The sequence below is a fragment of the Chaetodon trifascialis genome, chromosome 8, assembly GCF_039877785.1.
Source record: "Chaetodon trifascialis isolate fChaTrf1 chromosome 8, fChaTrf1.hap1, whole genome shotgun sequence".
Classification (NCBI taxonomy): Eukaryota; Metazoa; Chordata; class Actinopteri; order Chaetodontiformes; family Chaetodontidae; genus Chaetodon; species Chaetodon trifascialis.
In genome coordinates, this window is record NC_092063.1 from 22,098,806 (window position 1) to 22,115,024 (window position 16,219).

General features: G+C 41.7%; 1 protein-coding gene across 1 annotated transcript in view; it reads right to left on the reverse strand.

The window, feature by feature from the left end:
- Window positions 1-4,516: 4,516 nt before the first annotated feature.
- Window positions 4,517-16,219, reverse strand: part of ctnnbl1 (catenin, beta like 1) — a 53,680-nt gene continuing 41,977 nt past the window's right edge. Inside the window, exons 14-16 of the mRNA XM_070968258.1 lie at window positions 11,691-11,828; window positions 10,900-10,972; window positions 4,517-5,154 (exon numbers count right to left, since the gene is read on the reverse strand). Coding sequence (XP_070824359.1) covers window positions 5,066-5,154; window positions 10,900-10,972; window positions 11,691-11,828 — 300 coding nt within the window. The 3' untranslated portion in view covers window positions 4,517-5,065. The remainder of the gene's footprint in view (window positions 5,155-10,899; window positions 10,973-11,690; window positions 11,829-16,219) is intronic.

Consider the following 16,219-nt stretch of genomic DNA (forward strand, 5'->3'; position numbering starts at 1 on the left):
ACTTCTCTTCAGAGTGGGAAGTCTGGTTTGAATGGAGGCAATTAGCAAATAGCCTGAAGTCCTAGATATTCATTCAGGACAGACTGTTTGGAGCACAGTATTAAGAAAGTTCTGTAGTAAAGATCATTCTGGTTTGGAGCTGCAGTGGGTGTTCAGACTGGTGTGGAGAGGACACAGTGTACTGTTTGCTGTGTTGCTGTCCAAGGTGCTGAAGTGCAGCCTCAGTGTTGCTTATTGATCAGTAGAAGATAAAATTTCCAGTGACGAGCTACACTATGTTATGGGCTATTGAGCTTTATGTAAGTGTTTGTATAGTCTCCATTGATCTTAAGCACTTTTTCCACAACTGGGCAGCACAGCTGGGGGGTATTTTGTCCACCTTGTTAGGCAAAATGATAAACTGCTGGTCCCCTTCATTTTCAAGGAAACATCCCAGAGAAAGCCTGCTCATTACCTCTGCTGACAGGATTTCTAAATGAAATGCTTACATCTTGGGGGGTCTGTGATTTACAATAGCCACACAGATAAATTAGCCATGATTTTCTTCATACAGGATATTAAATCTGAGGTTGGCTTCTTGTGATCATTTCTGTCTCAATAGATGGTGTTGTGGACAATATGCCAGTATATTCATAAGAATCTAAAACATGCAGTAAGCTTCATTTATATGATGTTTGTTACAGACCAAAAGAAGGAGATGGGTTTTATAATTCTGTTTGTGTGTGGGCAGGATTAACACACAGTCAGGGATGTTATGTAAAATGTAAATGTCCTTTGTACGATCATGTGTTCACAAAGTGGTGGACCTCGCTCCATCCTTTCTGTGAATGACTGCGCCTTTTGAAGATGTTCCTTTCATAACCAATCATGATACTATCACCTGTTTACCTGTGGAATGTTCCAAACAGGTGTTTTTGGAGCATTCCACATCTTTCTCATTCTTTAGTTGCTCCTGTCCCAACATGTTTGAAACGTGTTGCTGCATTCAGAATAAGCAAAAATCAATGAAGTCAATGAGGAAAACATTAAAGATATTGTCTTTGTACTGGTTTCAGTTGACTTTAAGTCAAACAGGATTAGCAAATTATCACATTCTGTTTTATTCATGCTTTCACAGTGTCCCAATTTTTTTGGAATTAGGATTTTACAAGTTGATGCTCATTGTCTTTAAATGCATGCTATCCAGACCCTAAGTCAGCAAACCCTGTTCAGCCCAGTATGCAGTGTTCCTTTTCCTTCCAAACATATTGTACCCCCTATCAGAAATGATAAGCATTGCCTAATTTGGACACAGTCTTTTGTTCCAGTAGCCTTGTGGAACATGCTCTTTAGAAAACTTGAGCCATGCCACACTCTTCTAATCACTCATATGTAGTTCATTCATCTAAAGCCTTTCAGACATACACACGGCACCGATCCTCACCACTTTTGCACAGCCTGCCAGATCCTCTGAAATCTTTTGATAGAGGCATGTTTCACCTCACTGGACCTGGGCTCTGAAGAGCAAAGACAGGTTTGAGCAAAGTTTGTGGATTTTCATCAAACAGAGCCAGGAAACTAGCTGTAACCCATATCTGACTGTTCGTACACTGATTGCACAACCTGACTCAAATGACCCTCTTTAATAAAAGCCAGATGTTCATGTGCTTTCTTACAATTCCTTCCTACAAATCCACATAACAGTCAACGGTAATAAGAGTGGAATGGAAAAGGGGATTATATAGTTGACATTTCATTTCTAGTGTGGGTGATGCCTTTATGATGATCACAAATTGGTGGTCAGTTTACCTCTGGGGCGTCATTAGGAACCATTTACTGGGGCATGTGTCTTAGTCATATTTTGCCATGCGCCAATAGAACAATCATGGTAAATGGAATGAATTTTGGCAGTGTTGAACAGCACGTAGGGAGGGACAGTAGACAATTTGGTGGAAATAACTTTTTCAGCAGCTGAGCTCAGGGCCTGTGCTGACCGCTGCTGCAGCCTGACAGTTGGAATACAGAAGCAATTAACAGCTTTGTTTGCAGCCCATGGGTTTGAGTGATGACAGCTTTATGGCTGCAAGGCAAAGTTGATGATGTTGAGGAATAAAAGAAAATTCTTAATCAACTTCAGCTCTGAACACTGCATGTACACAGGCACTGTTTGACCAACCATTACAATCAGATTTCATTGTTTCAGGAGATTCTGCTGTTCCAAGAAACAAAGAAATCAGCCACATCTCCATCTGCTTTTCCCTCTACAATCAACCTCCTACTGCAATTAAAGAAGACTTCGCAATCAGAATTCCAATCCCATAAATTGCTGCTGTCATTTGACCAACATGTCCGTTCAGGTCTTTCACGATCTCTTCCTGTACTTTAAGCAGCCATTAATATGGGAAAAGGTGTTGGATGCCAGTCTTACCCTGTCAGCATCATTACCCTGACTGTCTGTGGTCTGTATGAGCATGTTCATAGCCCAGTATGTCAGCTCCAAGTCTGCTGGTTGAGTTGAGCACAGACACCTGTCACATGCAGTAATCTCACTTGGCAGTAGACACATGTGGGCGATCATGCAGCTTTTGGTTGCGCTGACGGCCGATGCCCACTGACTTGATTCTTCCTGAGGTTCTTCACACTTGTTTGTTCTTGCATTAAGTTTTATTGTGTTAGTCCCACCAGCTTTTATAACAGCAAGATTTAAGTCCCCTTTATTGCAATGGATCAGCAATCAATCTCCAGTGTAGCCACGCTCATGGCTCTGTGAGGCTGTGCTTGAGCTAAATGGACATTAGCACAACAACATGCTCAGCTTGACTCCACTGCACTGGTACCAGTCATTAGTGCTTTAATTCTGACCTGATGATGGCAGTAGAGGAAATGATAAGGATCACTAAAGTCATGACAACTTATTCTGACAGTGACATGAAAGTCTGTAGCACGTTTCAGGGCAATCCATCCAAGCTGGTGGTCCGTCTGGACCAAAGTGGATGACACAGACAGACAGACAGACAGACAGACAGACAGACAGACAGACAGACAGACAGACAGACAGACAGACAGAGACAGAAATTGCCATTCATAGAGCCATGCTGCTAGTATGGTTAAAAACAAGAAATGTATCTCTTAGCTCCACGGTGACTGACACCTAGATAAAGATGTTACTGTTCAGTTAAATTTTCAGGTCCTGGAGGCCTGTTTACCCCAAAAGGTTTAAGTTGCAATGCAACTTAAAGCTTTATACACTTTATCAGCCCCTGTGCTTATTCTCAATAACAGAATACCTTCTCCCCACAGTCTCTCCTAAAAGAGAGGAGCCCAAAAGCACAGCACTGAACAGTGTTTGCACTCAGTCATTCGGAAAATACAATTATTCTCCTTCCCCTCGGCTGTGAAATTGCTGTACAACCGCTGTTAAACACGCCGCAGTCATAATCACTGATAAGAGATGCATGGGGCCCGGCCTCCTCTGCCAATACAATATGCAAACGACGCCCTGCCGGTCTACCCATCTTGTTACTGAGCGACATTAGAGTTCGTAAAGACACTTAGGAAAGGGAACAGATGTGACAGCTGTCAGTGAGCTGCCCCCCCGTTCCCTCCCTGCTGCTTCCTGCCAGGATTGTGGTCAAGGATCCAGAGAGGGCGTGGTACACTACACGAGTGATTAATAATACAGAAATATACTAAAGACACTGATACAAGTAGGTGCTGTGTTTGGTTCATGTGATACTGTTAAGAGGTTCCTATTCAAAAAAGGTTCTCACGTTAGCTTTCAGATGTAAATATGAGAAACTAAATTCACATGACGCTTTGAAGCTTATTCTCACTTGGCTTGAAATTGGAAAACAGGAGACATCCAACTCAAGAGACAAGGAAGGGAAAGTCTCCATAACCTCTGACTCCCTATACAGTCACTGATTTTGTTTCATGAACATCATAGTATTAGAGGTGTCCCATATTTTGTCCTAAAGTATAACTTGATGTGTTTTTGTCATTTTGTGCCAGACAGACTAAGAATAGCCTTTAAGCTCTTCACTACATGTCGCTGCAAAACATCCTCTTCCATTTTCTCTATGCGCTGATCAATAGTCTCTGTCACTCACTTAAAATGCACTAGTAATTGGGAATGGGTTTTTTTTTTTTTTTTGCTCATAAGCATAAACAAAGCAAAGGTACAGTGAGGTATGATTCACAGGACCGGGGAGAATAATACAGTAGGTTTGTGTACACAGCTCTAGCACAATACTCCTCCACACTGACGTGTGAACAGCGTCACAAAGAAAAACAGCAGTGGGCTGAGAGCTCCGGGAGGCTGCTGAGATCCAGCAGTGGGTGGGTTCAGACAAGTAAAGAAGAAGCAGGTCTGCCTGTCTGTCAGGACTCTCTGCAAAGGAAGCTGCAGATGTTGGTTTGTTGTCTGAATGTGCCTGTGTGCATCAGTAACTGTGTGTAGGCAGAGGCAGTTATGTGCCAGTCTCTCTCACTAAACCGTGACGTTAATCGAACAAACCAAACATGCAATCAGGATTTTATTACCAACTGTTTTATTAGAAAATATTTTACACGTAAATCATAAACAAACAAACCAGGTAAACTGGGAGATCGGAGGGGGAGATATTAAATTTGCGGATTTCTGCGAAGTCTGTCCAGAACTATTCTTCAGCGCTCAACACAGCAGCTCCGAGTTCATCTCATGTAGCGCTGGGTTTCAGCCGCGCTACAATACCTCTGCTCTCCAAACTGCAGAAAACTACAGTGAGTAGGTTTACATGCACAGAAATTACTGACGGTTGGGCGTTTTAGATTCATTAAAAACACAATCTATAAATGAGCATTTCTGACAACTTGAGTGTCTTTTTCCTCCATGTTGCATGTCAAATGGCTGGTTAACCAGGTTATTTGAAGAATTTCTTTAAACCATGACAATGAGGAAATAACATGAGATTGTTTGAGCAGATTGAGCAGGTCATCACAGTATTACTGCACATGTAAACATACCCAATGACTTCAGTTACAGATAAACACACCACTGTCTTTCAGTTCTTAGAGAGAGAGGGAGGGAGGGAGGGAGGGAGTGAAATTAGAAGTTGTCTACAAGGTCCATGATCCTCTTCCGCTCAGCCTCTTTGAACTCGTCACTCTTCCCATCTCCGATGCTCTCAGCGTACTCTGCAAAAAAGACAAAGAACAGTCAGAGGATTAGTTGACTTGACAGCACGGACGTGGCAGCTGTTTGACCACTGAGGTTACAGAGAACCTGTTCTGAGACAGAAATTCGCATGATCAACCCAAAGCCCCGAATGGAGGAACATTTAAATAGGAAAATAGCACATGCTCAGGAATCTGCCTGACAGCAGAATGAGTTCAGCGTTGTTTCATGGCCAAAAGTAAGAAGTGAAAGGTGAGTGTTTTTATGTGTGACATCATGTAGAAACAGGGAAGAATATGAACAACAGCTGCACAAGACCAACACTCTCAAAATACAAGTACATGTTAGATGACATAAAACACAGAAAAGAAGCAAATCCTTACAGCTGGAACCAGCAAATATTTGGCCTCTTTGCTTGAAAACTGACACAAACTATTGATTTCTAATCAAAACAGTTGTCAATTAATCTTCTATCAATCACCTCTGCCTCTGCCTTGTGTTTTGTACAAACAGTTTGCTTTTTAACACATAGCTACAATCTGTATCTGTTAATATCATGAAAACAGAACTGAGTTGTACTGGGAGAGACATTGAGATCCCTCCTTAGTTCCATTACATTTGTCACTATCCTTGATGTAATATCTAATAACAAAAAAATATTCCTCCCCCCCTCAAAAATCAACATCTCCTCTGTGTCTTTGACAGCCACATTTTGTCCTTCTAAACCCTGTGGGCCCTTGTCAGGAAACCCCCTTCATTCTGCATTGTCTCAGAGAGAAAAGTAGTCTTTTTCATCTTTCTGTCTCGACATCCCTGGGTTTAATGTGTAATCCCTGCCTCGGAGGCTGGCTGAGAGACAGAGCGAACGCACGGGCTCCACCGGGGCTGCGGCAGCTGCAACTTTCTCTTTCTGCACATTAGACTCACAAATCGACCGTCTGACGGTCTTGAAGGCCTTGTGTGGGAGGCAGACGCAAGAATCGTAGAAAACAGTCGAACGCTCAGGAGCACACAGTGAAGTACGAGCAGCACACAGTACACCTGGACCGGCTACCGTTCACAGCCAGAGGACGCGGGCTGGGTTTCAGTGCAGTTGGTGTTATGGAGCCTCTCAACATACAAGCATCTTTTCAAAGACAGATCTTGTAATTTGACTTTTTGTCACAAAATGATGGACAGACTCGAAACCCTCTAGAGTGAAAGGCTGCTGAATAATGGTCGCTCTTTAATGCACGGCGTCTGTCTGCTTTGTTCTCAGAAATGCAAAGAATAGCTTAATTTCGCCGGTACAGTGAGATTGACGGGAAAGGGTTCTCTCTTCCTTGAAGTTAGAGCATCTCTTTGCTTCTTTCTTAGTATTCAGTGTTTTAAATGGAGGAGGGAGCGAGCATTGCTCAGTGTGCCCACTGACGAATAAGGCTGGATTACCAAAAGGATTAACGAGGCAGCTGCACTCAGGTTCACTGTGTGGCACTTAATGGTAATTTAATAGTAAATGTGTTTGTTCATATTAGGGATGTAACCAAACACAAATACATTATTCAGACATGCACAGATAATCCACGGTGAACAGATACCCGTCTCCCAGTTACAAGAAACAAAGTTCTGACAGTTAATATTAATTAATTCTTTGAATTTTTCTCCAACTCTCTACACGCCGCTCAAATTTCTTCGTGAGAAATTGTATAAATGACTCTTCGGTGGAACCACAACGAGCACATTATAATTGGAAACGTCAAGGGTCACAACCAGACACTGCTTTTTTAGAAAGGCACACAGTCCAAAAAGGTTGGGAGCGACTGGTTTCATCCTTAACAAAAATAAAGTAGCATGAAATGGAACTACTCTAGTTATACCCTTAATTAAATGTACTTAGTTGCTTTCCACCACTGCATGACAGAGGAGTAAAGAATAAACCAAGCAGGTTTGTGTTTCAGTCAAGAGCAACATCACATAACAGCAGAGTCAGAGGGCAGAACAGAGTACGTGAACAGTTTCTTGAGATGTAAGTTTTCAGTGCAACAGTAGTCCAGCTCTGGAGTCCAGAGGTCACTCCATCGCTGGGTATTTTCAGGAGAGTTGGGCTAAGAAAGACGACGAAGCTGGGAGGAAAGTTATAACAGTGCAAGGTTGAACCGCAGTTTGGAGGCATGGAGCAGCCTTCAATGGCAGCAGTGGGGATCTGAAATTGATCCGCAGAGGTGTGTGATGTTACTGAACTAAAAAATGGCAGAATTTTAAGGTTGACCGAGAAAGGCAGGTGAGGGGACGTGGAGAGAGAGCGACTCAACAAAAACATGAAAACCTACAGCCGCTTTCATCGCCAGCCTGTCACTGTGTCCGTGTGTGTGTCTCAATTTCTATAAATGGAGGCGCAGTCAGCCACACAGGCAGAAAGGTCAGAGATTGGGTGACTCTTCAACTCTCTGCAGAACCTTTTCTTTTGGCATGCTAGTACTTTCTCCTTCTGTCACCACGGCAACGTGGCAGAGGACAATACAGTACTGAGCATCGCCATTACTCAGGTCAGTGACTGGGACTGATTCGCCATGAGTACAAGGAGAATCATTTCCAGGAGCAGTCTCTGCAGCAGCAGCCAAGGACAGGGACACAGGGTAGGACTTATAGTGCCATTACAGCTGCAGCTGGGACTCTCATTCACTCATTCAAAACACTCTTAAACCAGACTGAAACTGGTCTGATCTAGCTGCGCAAATGACAGCTGACACAGACGATCCTGCAGCGGTTTAATTTAACCCCCGGAATGTTTTAAAGTGAAGCAGAGGTCAACACTGATGCAAACCCGCCGATTGACAGAAAACAAACCAAAGCCAAGTCGTATTTTGCATCTCTAGCGTGAAGGTACGCCGAGTGTTTAGATGTGAAGATTCGAGGGAAAATACAGAAGCACAAGGCCTGACATAATGCGTATTGCAAAGACATCTGAAAAACATCCACAGGACATCTTGAGAAAAATTGCGAAAATAATTGTTTCCAAGGCTAATGCAGCACATGTAACCAATAACCTGTACTGATGCAACATAGTGCTTCATTACTATCAACCTATTTTGTCAAACTATTTCTGTTTTTTCCAAAACAAACAACAATCTGACTTTCACACCCATTTCACCTACTTCTGCCATCCGTCAAGGTCAGGCAAACACCGTACGAACTAGTTCTGTTTGAGCGTAACCTGAAGCGAAGACAAAGGAGAAAGCTAGCTTGTCACTGGGGCAGATCCCTAATATGTTCTTGTGGTGTTGGCCAGAGCTGTGGACTGCAACCAGTCCACCAGAGAGTACATTTTACATCACCTGAATGTCCTCTTTTCCTACATTTGTCTTACACAGCAGTTTCCAGAGTTATCTAAAAGGCTTGACATCGTGTTGTCAATTACAATCAGTCCGAGTCTTTAACGACTATGTCAAAGTCTAACTACCTGTGACAACACCTACCTAAAGTTTCTGGAGTGGAAAACCTCACAGCAGGTTTTAACAACATTAGTGAAATCAATGTTCTTCCTTCCAGCATGCTAAGCCTTCCTTCCTGCAGAGCGGCTTCTCAGTGAGTTGAAGCCATTAAGGTCAAGGCGGCAGAGCCGGAGTCACACTCTGCATGTGCTTAACCTTTTTCTGCAGTTTCACATTGGCCAGACGGGCAACTGAAATGGGAGAAGGCTCCACTGTGCGGCCTAACGGAAAGGGTGAGGGCACAGGCACAGGCACACACACGCACGCATGCACGCACACATACACACACACACATATGCACACACACACCTATAGAGCAACGGCGTAATGGTATTATACAGTGCAACACAATTTGTGACAAATAACAAAGTCAGAGTAAGCAAAAAAAAAAGTACTGTGAAACGACCCGGACAAGCAAGATATGTAAACACACATGTATGCAAACATACAGATGAGGGGAACACATTCTCATGCGCTCACACGCATGCACGCATACACACAGCGAGGACTGGAGAATTGCCACGTTCGCTGGCACCGCCATGTGTGACGGATGGCTCTATCTACAGTGCTACATGCCATCCAGAGTCAGAGGGTGTGTGCACGGAGGCTCGTCCTTGAGCTTTACCCGACAATGATACAGGAAGGATGGATGTCACGCCGGAAAGAAAATAACACACCTGCCAGGTCTTTGAAAACCAAACAGAAAACAAATACAGCAGGACAGGAAATCTTTGGGACGGAGGGAACAAAAACAAAGAATGACAGACAAACAGTCTCTGCTCCTCTCAAAATGACAATATGATATAATTATCATTCATATTTGCACGACAGGATGCATTTCTGCATATTGTTTTACCAGCTGTACACAAGTCACTTGAACAAAAAGCAATAAGCACTTGTATATACACTTCTATCTGGATGTCTCAGATGCTGGATTTTACTTTGTGTGCATTTATTGCTGCCATAACTTAAGATTATTTTCCCAACTGCATTTTATATCTAATGGCCTTCAGGACTGTCATATATTATCACCTCCATCACCTCCTCATCTGTTTGGTGGATCTCCCACAAGTAGGAGATTGTATGACCAGTTTACTTTAAAGCTGTTTTATGTATATGTGTGTGTGTGTGTGTGTGTGTGTGTGTGTGTGTGTGTGTGTGTATATATACACACATACATAAAACGTTAGTTAGAGAGGCATTTTGACACCACAGTTTGAAAGTTTATATAAGCCATTTTTCATTTGTTCAATGGAACGAGGAAGAATGACATTATTCGTATATTTTATTATATTCCAACATGAGCACTTTGGCAGGCAAACAGCAATGGCTTGCTATCAAACAACAACTATAGTCCAAGAGCAGTGATTATAGCAACATTTCCCCCTGAAATGCTGCTTCCTTGCCAGGACAAAAAGCACTTGAAAACAGGATTTTAAAAAATGTGTCAATAAAATGCTTCTCTGAAATGAATATGAATTGTTTTGCATTGAGGAGCACCTACTGTTGCTATTATGTGTATTTTTGCCCTGCCTAAATAGACACAGTTTTTTTCCATTTTCTCCCATTTCACTTGCATGTGAGGGACAATGCCACTTGGTTTTGTTCATTTTTGTTTTTGTTAATTGGATCAAACCTAGTGGGTAGAATCCATTCATTCAACTTAAATCGGGAAAAAGTGCAATAAAAAACTGTGCTTAACATGTTTTTGACCAAAACTACACATAAGGTAATTTCTAAAAAATATATTATGTGCCTTCACTGAAAAAAAGGCCTTTATTTGAGACAGGCTACTAACCGAGACATTGCTTTATTTCTAATTGACCAATTAAACAAGTATATTATATTTCGGTAAGTTTTATGTTAATTTGTTCACAATTCCACCATATGTTTCATATTAAAAGCCTCCAGCAGTGTGTGTGGGGGGCGTAATCCCTTGTTGAGAAACATCTGAACGCAGTGTTGCAATAACAGCAGATTCATGCAGAGAAAGCAGGGCAAAGTAGAACTGATTGGAATTAATTTCAGTGACTGAGAAGAGTATTTCTGTTAAAAAGAGACACTCAGAGCAACAACGGTGCAGTTTGACCTGACAATGGCGAATCAATACTGTGAAAGACATACAAATTATTAGGATGAATTGACCTACAATGCCACTACAGGGCATGTGCAGGTAATTTCTCCTCCTCAGTTTTTTTTACATTGTCTTTAGTTGTTTGTTACTAAAACTGTCCATAAGTGTGTGCTGGATTTTCTTTGAGAAATGACAGTATTAAAGAATATGAAGTTACTTACCTCTCATGATGTGGCGCACTACTTTGACAGACCCTCCTCTTAGGTTGAGAATTTGATGGACCCTCTGCTGCAGCTGAATGCAGAAAAAAAGGATCAGGACCATACTGAAGTTGTGCTCAAAATGAATGTTTGCTAAGAAATAAGTATATACATATATCCTTAGTTTTTTTTTTTTTTGACTTGTTTTATTTGCTCAAAATTGTATTTACCAAGAGGCGGTGTGAATGTTTGGTACCGACTGATGTGCTGTTACTCTTATTTGATTGGTGCCTTATCAGTGTCGCTGGACACCAAAAACAGTTAATCATATCAACTGAACTCCAAATGCCACCCAGGCAGTTAACTGTCAGGGTGTTGTTAGTCATTGCTAAGTCCCATCTCTGTCAGTCAACCACTGCCATGAGAAATGTCCACTTGGAGACCGAAAGCTTAGATACTCTTTTCACAAGTATGTCCAGAACATTTTTTTTTCTGTTTTGAAAAATGGAAAAATCTGCACCACAGTTCAAAGATCTCAACTGCTAGTTTACTATAAGGGTAATTAAAACATCCACCAATGTATGAGACCATGAAGTGACATATCAAGGACATACTGCAGGTACAAACAGCAGGTAAAGGTTGTGGTGTCTGAAACTGCAAGAGTCCAAGTAAATGAGCCACTTGGCTGCAGTGCTCATAAAAGCCGCCTGACTCCTGTCTGCTTTTACAGCTCGTCTGATCAGATGCCTTAACGATAATTAATCAGAGAGAAAACTCATTTGGCAAGCCAGAGGCAGTATGTGTGTGTGTACCTGTGATATCCCCGAATTGCTGATCTCCACCATAATGTAGCAGATCAACTGAAGGACGAATAGTCCGGCGTCCAGGCGGCGAAGGTAGAACTCATCCTCCATGCTGTCATCTAGGATCTCCCCTCGGCGAACCATCTCCTACACACACGCACAAACACGGACACACACACACACAAAGGTAAACATACTCAAAAAGAAAAAGTTCTTTATGCATTATGAAGTGAATAAATCATAATTTGCTGTTTTTTGAGAAGCCTTTTTTTTATCATTCTCTGCCCACCTTATAAAAGATTCAACAAACACAGAAAATCAGAGACTAAGTTTAATTTAGGTGTTGTTTTTCAGCTTTTTCCACAAATCCATTTTCTCCTTTGACCAGACAAACAAATCAATTGATTTCACGGCTAAGCTGGGGTAAAAAAAAAAATGTGTGTGTGTGTGTGTGTGTGTGTGTGTGTGTGTGTGTGTGCGTGCACACACACACACACACACACACTCTTGCATAGTTATCCATCTTAACAACTCTGTCAGTATGCCAATAACACAGCGCTGCCAATACGCACACAGCCCACATTAATCATCATTAGAGATTAAGAAGCAGACCTGAGGGAGAGGGGAGTCTGGAGTGTAAGCCACTGGAGTGGTACAGAATTACAGACAGCGTGTTAAGTGTTTTGCTGTCAAACAGTTTTACCTCTATGCGTGAATAGTGGGAAGTTAAGGCCATACAAGGAAAACAAAGCATATGGCATCTGACTCTACATTCAAACTTTATCTCTTGGATCCTTATAATCTGCACACTTTGTTATGATAAAGATGTAAGCTGAAATACATGTAGCATAAGTGCTAGCTATCAGCCGTACAGTCCTAAAATTTTGATTGGTGCATCATAAATAAATTTTGATTAAAAAGGGGGATGGAAAAATGTACGTAGTCATCTCCGATAATTTTTACTCCAGTCAAATGGGAAGCATCATGCTATATCACTATTTCTAACATTAAGATGCAACTTCCTTAAAAAACATTTCATGCAATTTTCAACTGAAGAAGCCTTTTGGATGAGAGGCAAAACGTCTTCTAGAACCACAAACAAGTCCAATTGCCTTTGGAAACACTTAGAAGTACCATGACCTGGATGAATGAGAATCTTCACGTATTTCACACAATTATTTAAGGAATTTCAGAGCACTTTTCGGACATACACTAACATTTACCAATAAAATTCAGCCTTAGTGTACTCGATGACACATTTAACCTAAACACTGCATATCTACCTCATGACATTTCATATAATTGAGTCATGCACTCACGCAGGCTCAATCTGTATCTGTTTCAGCCTATGAGAGTATGGGCCAACACTAAAAAAAAGCACAACATGCTACAATATGTGACAGTAAATCAAGAAAAAGGGCAACTTTTCAAAGCGTTGCTAATGAAAACAAATAGCTTTCAGTGTCGAGCTAAAGGGTACCACACATGACATTTACATCCCAATGATTTAATCTCAGAGAAAATTAAAACTTTCAAAAGGCCTTGTCCTTAAAGATCAATTACACTGTAAAACCCAATTATAGCTGAAGTTCAGCTCATTACCAGGCCTCAATCAAAGGGCAACTCCTGAACACTACAGTACAGGACTATTCTAGGAAAACAATTTGAGCTGCAGGTTGCAGAGCTGGGATGCAAAACAAACCCATTTTTGTGACATTATGTTCTGAAAGTGGTGTCATCCTCCTTTAAAGATTTCACACTGATAGAAGAAAAGGCAAGCGGATACAACTTCAGAACAAAGCCCTACTGTACAGTGTCAACTGTAGCTTGTTAAAGATGCAAAACAATGCAGATAATTAACAGGAGAACTTTTAATAAAGCCATTGAATGTAGGGCATTTTCCTCCTCTGTGTCCTCCGGGTAAAACACTGGCCCAGAATTTTGTTTTATTACAAAGCAGAGAGTTATCACATTGTAAAATAGTACCAAAGCTTGGCCTTGTTGCTGTCAACTAGCACCCATTAAAGATGCAAAACACTTGGAACAGAGCTATTTGAATGTAAACTGTGTTTTTCCTCTCTTTCCTGTAGGAAAAAAGATTATCTCAGTTTCCAGGACAACTCTGCTCATTATTCTGAGCCGATACTGTAGCTTGCGGCAAAGTTACACAAATCTCACAATCCAACTTCAGCAAAGATACAATACACAGGATGTAGGCCTAAATGGCAAACAGATATGACACAATACATACATGTAGCATGTGAGGGAGAGTGAAAAGCAGCATGCACATACAAAAATGCCCTACACATAGATATTTTCTCTCACTGTTTCACCAGGAAGCTATTTCCTGTCTTCCTCATTACTGTTCATGGCCACCACTGCAAAGCACAGCTGGAGGCATTTTCTGAGAAGGACAACTCAATTACTGTATATCCACAAGATTGCTTAACAGCCAATCAGCTGCAGAGCGATGGGTCCACGTGAAACAATGTGACTACAGTTTGGTCCGTGATGTATGTACTGGCAAAATTAGCAGAAATACATTACACTTGATTGTAATGTGTGTCAGCGATCAGAAATCAATCGAGACAAGGTAAAAGAAGACAGAGACTCGTCATCTAGAACATGGATTCCCAAACAGAGGTGCACTGGCCTCAGGAAGCACTTCTGTAGTGGGGTAGGAGGAATCATTGTGGAGGACCTCAACTACCTTACGAAAAACAAACCCCTCTATCCAAATCGAGCCATCCAAATTGGTGTGATGCTGATCTTTAGTAAATGCACTTTGGCTAAAAGTACGATGGCTCAAAGTAACAGAACAATAAGAAATTAACAGTTCATCTTGGATTCACCTGGTCAACGTTCAGTTTTTTAGCATTCAGCATTCATAATTGAGAAAAAACATTCGTGCTTCTGGCGTCTTACATACTCGCTGTAAAAACCTCACTAAATCCTGCTGCTGTTCGCTTAAACTACTGACTTCCAATATTGCACTAATGCAAAATGGTTTTGTGTGACAAGATTTGGATGTAAGCAGTCAGAGGCTCTGTCTAGTTTATTTACAGCACAAAGAATCTGCCTTGGAGGAAGGTGTGGTTGTCAAAATGACAGAGGAGGAATAGGAGGAAGCTCAGGCTGGCGACACTCCTCTAAAGTATTTACTTGACAGGGACTAATATAGCTTTAAGTGCTTCTTGAGCCCCACCTCTAAGGGTGACAGGATCTACCCAAATACAGACCCAAAAGATAACATGTAATGTATCATTTTTTCACTGTCTGTCTTGGGGGGTGAACATGGATTGTCAAGGAAAGGAAAGGCAAGAGAAGTCACATGACATCAGCAATGGGCGATAAAAGAAAACAAAGTTACACTAACTAACCTCGAAGGGCTGAAAGGCACCAGGGCTAACAGCTAGGATGATAACCACGTGAATGTTGGTTGGCCGGGAATCAAGCAGTGTTAGATTGTCCCAAAGTGTCCATTGGACAGTTAATCAAAGAATCTGACAAGATGTAGGGTGTTAAGAGCTGGTCCTGAAATACATTCAACCACGTAAATGCACACTGACGTCCGTACCAAAGCATTTCAGCTTGACTGTACTCGTGAATCTATCTGCCATGGCATATTTTAGCCATGGCAGTGATGTGGCTCTATGTATGCCAGTGTCCGTCAATCCACCACACTGGTCCACAATGTGTCTTCTCTATAACTATTGGATGGAATGCCATGGAATTCTGTACAGACTTCCATGTTCCGCAAAGGGTGAGCCGACTTTGGTGATCCTCTCACTTTTTCTCTAGTGCCACCATGAGGTCGACATTTATGGTTTTGAGTGAAATGTCCCAACAACAATTGGATGGACTGCCATGAAATATTTGCACTCAACTTTCATCAATGCCCAAGGGTCTCCTTGATAATTTAACAATATTGCAGCTTTATTTTATAACCGTCAGTTTCATCTATTTCAACGTAGTTTTCCAGAAATTGCAATGGTTTCTATGCGTTTGGTATGTGGACTATCATGTCCACCAAAGCCTTAAAATGCTCCAACGGTAACATTGTCTATGTGGTACATTTATTATTATTCTGTAACCCTGACACCCACAATAACTCTGTACTCTATAGCAACAAGTGGACTTATCAAGGAGAAAAAGAAAGAAAAACATTTTCAAATAAGGTCAAGCAATTGCTGCACCCTCCAGGGAACCTCGCTGTAATGGAACGCAGAAAAGATGTTCAACACACATGATGAATCAAGTCGGACTTTCAAATCTGTATGGGGAGTGGAAGGTTCTGAACCATGACAAGTGCATTAAATATTCATTATTGTGAGCAGTGGAAGTGGACATTTGGGATATTAAAACCTGAGCTGTTGCAGGCAGTGCGGCAGTATTCATTACAGTGGCAGAGTTTTGTCCACTTGTGAGTTTTGACATTGCGGCCAATATCTTTTGTGTGGCAGCTCGGTCCCTCTGGCAAACACCGGACAGAGGAAGTGGAGAAAGAATAACGTGTTGAAAGGAGGGATTGGACAAGT